The 5,768-nt window shown below is 39.8% G+C and overlaps 1 protein-coding gene across 1 annotated transcript; it reads right to left on the reverse strand.

Annotated features, from left to right (window-relative positions):
• Positions 1–2,960: 2,960 nt before the first annotated feature.
• LOC141651708 (uncharacterized) lies at positions 2,961–3,413 on the reverse strand. Its single transcript, XM_074459409.1, has one exon. It carries the CDS (start codon positions 3,411–3,413, stop codon positions 2,961–2,963), a length of 453 nt encoding a protein of 150 aa, XP_074315510.1.
• Positions 3,414–5,768: the final 2,355 nt, after the last annotated feature.

A 5,768-nucleotide genomic window follows, 5' to 3' on the forward strand; every position in this document is an offset into this window, starting at 1 on the left:
ATTTTCGACATAAATCGCCTATCCCAATGTAATCATTGTAATTTTCTTTATTGCAATTTTCTTTGTTGTATTTATCATTATTTCTTGTATCATTTGTATGTTTTCACATGTAATTGGGCATTAAATTCCAACTTCGACATTAATTGTATGCTAAATTACTTGTTAACCGACTTAGCCTAATTCTCACATGTTAGGATTAAAACTTGGATGTTGCATTGCATGCATATAATCGACGATATATCAAGTACGAATAACTTCCCTAATCATTAGTAGAGGCCGCTATCGAAGCGGGCGGGATTAGGTGTTCGATCAAAAGAGCTTCCTAATACGTACCCTCACCCCTTACTCCAGATCTCCGTGAACACCCGTGTTCATTGGCATCCACGAGAGTCATTCTAGACATAGAATGCTAAGGGTAACGAGTTCTTGGTGTTCATGTCTCTACTTTTTTTTTTTTTAGGTGAAATGTGAGTATATTAATATATCAAAAATCAATCATACATACACGACCAAAGTTCGAATCTCAACTAAGACAATTCTAGCATACAAATCCAACGCTTGCCTGCCAATCAATGGCACTATTGCTCCCTATGTTACCCATTTTGCTACGTACTCTCTTTGAATAAGTCGCTTCAATCTTTGTGCTACCATGTCAGTCTCGAACACACAATCGATGTCTTCAGACTTTGTTTCTTTGAAACCAAATGACATACCAAAAGGCTACTTGGACACACGCAAAGGCCTTCCATTGCATTCTGTTCTTGTTTGCAGATAGAATTAATGCATTATGATCAGGCATTGGCTTACCTATCCATTCTGCAATTCTATCCTTCACCTTACTCGTGAACCTGCATTACGAGAATAAATGATTACTAGTCTCAGTTTGTTCCCCACATAAGATACAGTCCTCATCAGGGCACAAACCAATAGCATGTAGCTTGGTTTTCAGGTTTAGTCCATCTTGCATAATCATCCAAGCAACCATAGAGTGTTTTGGGATGTTCCAATTGTTCCAAACAAGAGTAGACCAGGTAGTTTTGGGGTAGTGCGACCCAACAACCATTCATAACCATTACCGATAGAGTATCCCTTGTTCGAAGAGATCCATATATTATCATGATAGCCATTCTTAAACTTTTCCTTCACCTTGCAGATGCTCTTCCAGTCCGGGAGTGTCATTGCCGGGAGTATAGTCATGCCAGTCAACTCCTTTTAAATACACACTAGCCACCCATCTGATCCAAAGCCTATCAGGCTTTATATACAACAGATTCACTAATTTGCCCACCGATGCAACATTCCACATCTCTCGCTCGTTTAATACCCAAACCTCCTTCTCCCTTTGGCGAGTTACTCTATCCCATCCAATCAAAGGAACCTGTGGTATTCGGATGAACCGCTCCATAGAAAATTCGCATATAGACTCTACTCTTTTGATCACACTCTTTGGGATAATGAACATGGCAGCCCAATAATTGTACAGGTGTTAAGGACCGAGTTTATTAAAACCACTCTTCCCGCATAAGATAGCTTCTTTGCTCCCAGGCTCCTTATTTTTGTCACCATTTTTTCTATCAGGCATTGACAATCCTTCTTACTCATTTTCCCGGTCTGTATGGGCACTCCCGGATATTTAAAAGGCATTGTGCCTTCCGGAAACAGACACAAAGCAAGGATATCCCGCTTTAACTCCCCCGCATCCCATTAAAAATATTTCGACTTACTATTGTTCATACTCAGACTGATGCCTTAGAGAATGAGCTGAAAGCTTTCAAGAGTAAGAGGATTGAAGGAGCATCCCCTTTCATCGAACATCAACGGGTCATCTCGCAAACATTAGATGGGTGAGCTTGAGTCCCTTACATAAAGGATGATAATGGAAAGCCCATCTTGCTGTAGCAAACTTAATTAGTCTTGTCAAGTATTCCATACAAATTGTAAAGATGAGAGGAGACACTGGATCACCTTGGCGCAAACCCCTCATACCTTTGAAATAACCAAAATTATTCCCATTCAAGACCAAGGTAAAAGAAGTGGATTGAATACATGCCATGATCAGACTGATAAAATGTGTTGGAAATTTCAAACCAACCAGCATTTGCTCCACAAAATCCCATTCAACTGTATCATATGCTTTTTGTAAATCTATCTTAAACAGGCATCTGGGTGATACATTTGTCCTGGAGTACTGATGGACAATATCTTGGCATATCAGAACATTTTCAATGATGGACCTCCCTTGAACAAATGCCCCCTGACATTCATGAATAATATCTGGCAAAACTAGAGCTAACCTGTTGCATAGGAGTTTAGAGATGATCTTGTATAGCATATTACAACAGCAATGGGCTGAATTGTTTCACAAGTCGGTCTCTCACATTTGGGGATCAGGCATACATTAGTGGCATTTACCTGGCCAAGTAATTTACCAGTTACAAAGAAACCCTTGACTGCCTCACACACATCTTGTCCAATCACACTCCACGCATCTCGAAAAAAACCACTTGAAAACCCATCAGGTCCAGGTGCTTTATCAATGGGAATGGAGAAAACTACCTGTTTCACTTCCTCATAGGACACTGGCTTTGATAAAATCCCAATATGCTCCACAGTACAGACCTTCCCATAAGCCAAAACATCATCCCTCACATCCTCAGTATTCTTCTTACTGCCCAGGAGCCCTTGATAATATTCCAAGAATGCATTCTGTATGCTACTACTCTCAGAACAAACTATACCATGTTGATCTTCAATCGAATGAGTGTTTCTCGGGCACTTTTTCCGATAATACCATGGAAATATCTTTGAGTTTGTATCCCCCTCCTCTAACCATTGAGCCTTGGTTTTCTGTTGTAAAAAGCTGTCTCTGTCCTTACGAAGCTTCCTGAGTTTTGCCATAACATCAATCTCCTTGGTAATCGATCGTACTAGTAGGATTCCCACTTAGCCGCACCTGAATATCATTCAATGCTTTCTCTCCACAGTTTGAACCTCAATGTCAAAGCATAACAATTTTTATTCAATTCTTTAAGGACAGGCTTCAACTCCTTAAGCTTTTTAACTATACAAAACATCTTGGTGCCTAAGATATTCCTGCCCCAAATCTCCTGAACTTTAGGCAAAAATTCAACAGCCCCACTCCACATAGCAAAATATTTGAAGCTCCTATTCCTCAGAGAAGTAAGTCTGTTATTATAAACAACACAAGGGGTATGATCCATCACTCCTTCAGGGTAAAAATGCCCAACCATTTCAGGAAACATGGTAGTCCAAAGAAGAATTGATGAGAAACCGTCCAACCTACTATATTTCCTATGCAGATGATCTTGTTTATTCGTCCAAGTGTAGAAAGCACCGAGTTTCTGAATATCTACCATATCACAATTATTCATGCAATCCACAAAAGCTTCCATGTCTTCGGCTTAGTCGACCACCTAGCCTTTCATCGGGATTCATCACTATGTTAAAGTCACCTACAATAGCCCAAGGTTCATTACATCCAAGAAAGATAGCTATTCAACCAGTTCCATAACCCAAGTCTCCGGTTCCTTCATTAAATGCATATGTCATAGTTAGAAAGAAGCATTTCGCAGTTGCTTTGATACGAACTTTAGCATGGATAAATTGAGGGTCATAATGCAAAACCCACACATCAAACAACGAGGTTTCATAATGACCACACCCTTCCTCCTTTGTGTGTATGACAATTGGTAGTGACACACCAACCATCAAACATGTTGAGAGAAATATTACTCACATTAGTACCATTTATTTTAGTCTCAAGTAAACCAAACAGGCCTACTGAGTGATTATTCATAAAACATCTAACCAACTTCTGTTTATTTACATTATTAAGACCTCTCACGTTCCAAAAGCCTATGCTATTCATTAGAAACAGGTTGTTTGGGGGTCACCGATTTGTGTCACCCGATTCTGTTCTCTCTCAATAGCATCCAGGTCAATTACATCTTCAATAATCTCATCCTGGTCACTCTCCTCAATCTCCTCAGTCTGAGTCTTTGTTGGAGTTTTAGGTTGTAGCACAGGGTAATCCTTATCTGATAAAACAATATTGACTTTAGGAATCTGTCTCCAAACCATCTTCCCAGTTGGTTTGGGTGCCTGTTTGGTTTGAGACTTCCTACATTCATTAGTTTCATGTCCCATGCCCTTACACTTCAAACAAATGCTCGGTTTCCATTCATATTCCACTTTGATCTTCAATAAACTACCATTCTCATCCTTGAATTGCACACTAGTTGGAAACTTATGCCCTACATTCAACTCTATCATTACTCGAGCATATCCCAACCTAGTTTTTCCTCGTGGCTTGATCAGTTTTAACAAATGGACCAACTAGACCAGCTATTTTGGGTAAACATTTACCCCAAAATTTCAAAGGCAAACCATATAGTCGCATCCAAGCAGGTACCACTTTAACCTCTTCTTTCAACAGATCAATATCACTTTGCCATGGCTTAATCACCAGTGGTTTATTGTCAAACATGTGGTATCCAGCCTGTAAGACTGCATCCCTATTCTTCATTTCTTTAAACCGGACCAAAAATACACCATTTGGTAAGAAGGAAATCTTATCAATGCCATATTTACTCCATATACGATGAATAAATCCTTCCAAGACCTCCCATGGAGGATTGGCACCTAAAACAAAACATATCACCGCTTGACTCCAATATTCTACCTCCTCCTGTACATCTTCCTTGGAAAACTGAAGGATTTGAGGTGCATCTTCGATTGGTTGCTCCAAAACAGAGGGAACCTCTGTTTCAGGCTGTGTGACAGTTTGCACGATTGAAACAGTTTGCTTATCACGCTTTGTACCCACCTGAGTATTTTCCGCAGGTGTCTCTTCATCATCAAAAGACAATCCCGGAACTCCATTAACCTCATGCATAGGTTTCGTACGTACTACATCATTCTCCGAAGGTCCCTGTTTCTTCCCTTCAATACGGTTGCTACTCTTTGTTTTATTAAATTTGGCACGTTTAGTAATCATAGATTTCTTGTTACTTGATTTCTTTGCAGAATTTCGAGCCATATTGAAGAGAAATCAAGCCCTAGTTGAGGCTGCAAGTCGTCTCCAAGATCGCCTCAAAATCGCCTCTCATTAGGGTTTCGTTCAAAATGTTCATGTCTCTACTTTGTGTCTTGACATGGCACGAGGTATTCGAACGGTTCCAATTTCCCATAAAAATTGGTGGCGACTCCAACAAAAATGCAAACGCTTGTTCTCTTCCTCCCAAGCTCCCCCGTGGGCCCCCGCTGTCCACAGGTACCATGTTTGTAAGTTTTCAAAAGAAACAAATGCTCATTTTTCCTTATTATAATCACGAGTACACCGGGTTTGTGGCTCGTGAAGCTGTCTTTCTAAATTACAAGTTTATTTCTAGAAGACAGAGTGGGAGAAATTATTCAAGAGCCACAAAGAATGTTATGTCGCAAGAAACAGGTTTTTTCTTGGCGACATGAGACGTTTTGTGTATTCTTGGCGACATGAGACGTTTTGTGTAAGACGTTGTTTCGTGTAAGACGTTGTTTCTTCAAAACCTAGGAGGTTAAAGTTATCACTTGTTGAAGATGATGAATTAGTGTTACTTTTAGAAAGTAAAGAGCTTGCAACTTACAAAGAAATTGTTTGATTCAAGTTGATTACTTCTGGAAAGCAATGAACATATGACTTACATGAGAGTGTTTAAGTCACAACTCAATACAAGGCTTAGAGCCATGAAAATCCGAAATAAATTCCA

This window comes from Silene latifolia, chromosome 4 (genome assembly GCF_048544455.1).
Source record: "Silene latifolia isolate original U9 population chromosome 4, ASM4854445v1, whole genome shotgun sequence".
Lineage (NCBI taxonomy): Eukaryota > Viridiplantae > Streptophyta > Magnoliopsida > Caryophyllales > Caryophyllaceae > Silene > Silene latifolia.

Coding starts and splice junctions, on each gene's coding strand:
- LOC141651708 (XM_074459409.1), bottom strand. CDS start 3,413: ATGGAAGCTTTTGTGGATTGCATGAATAATTGTGATATGGTAGATATT.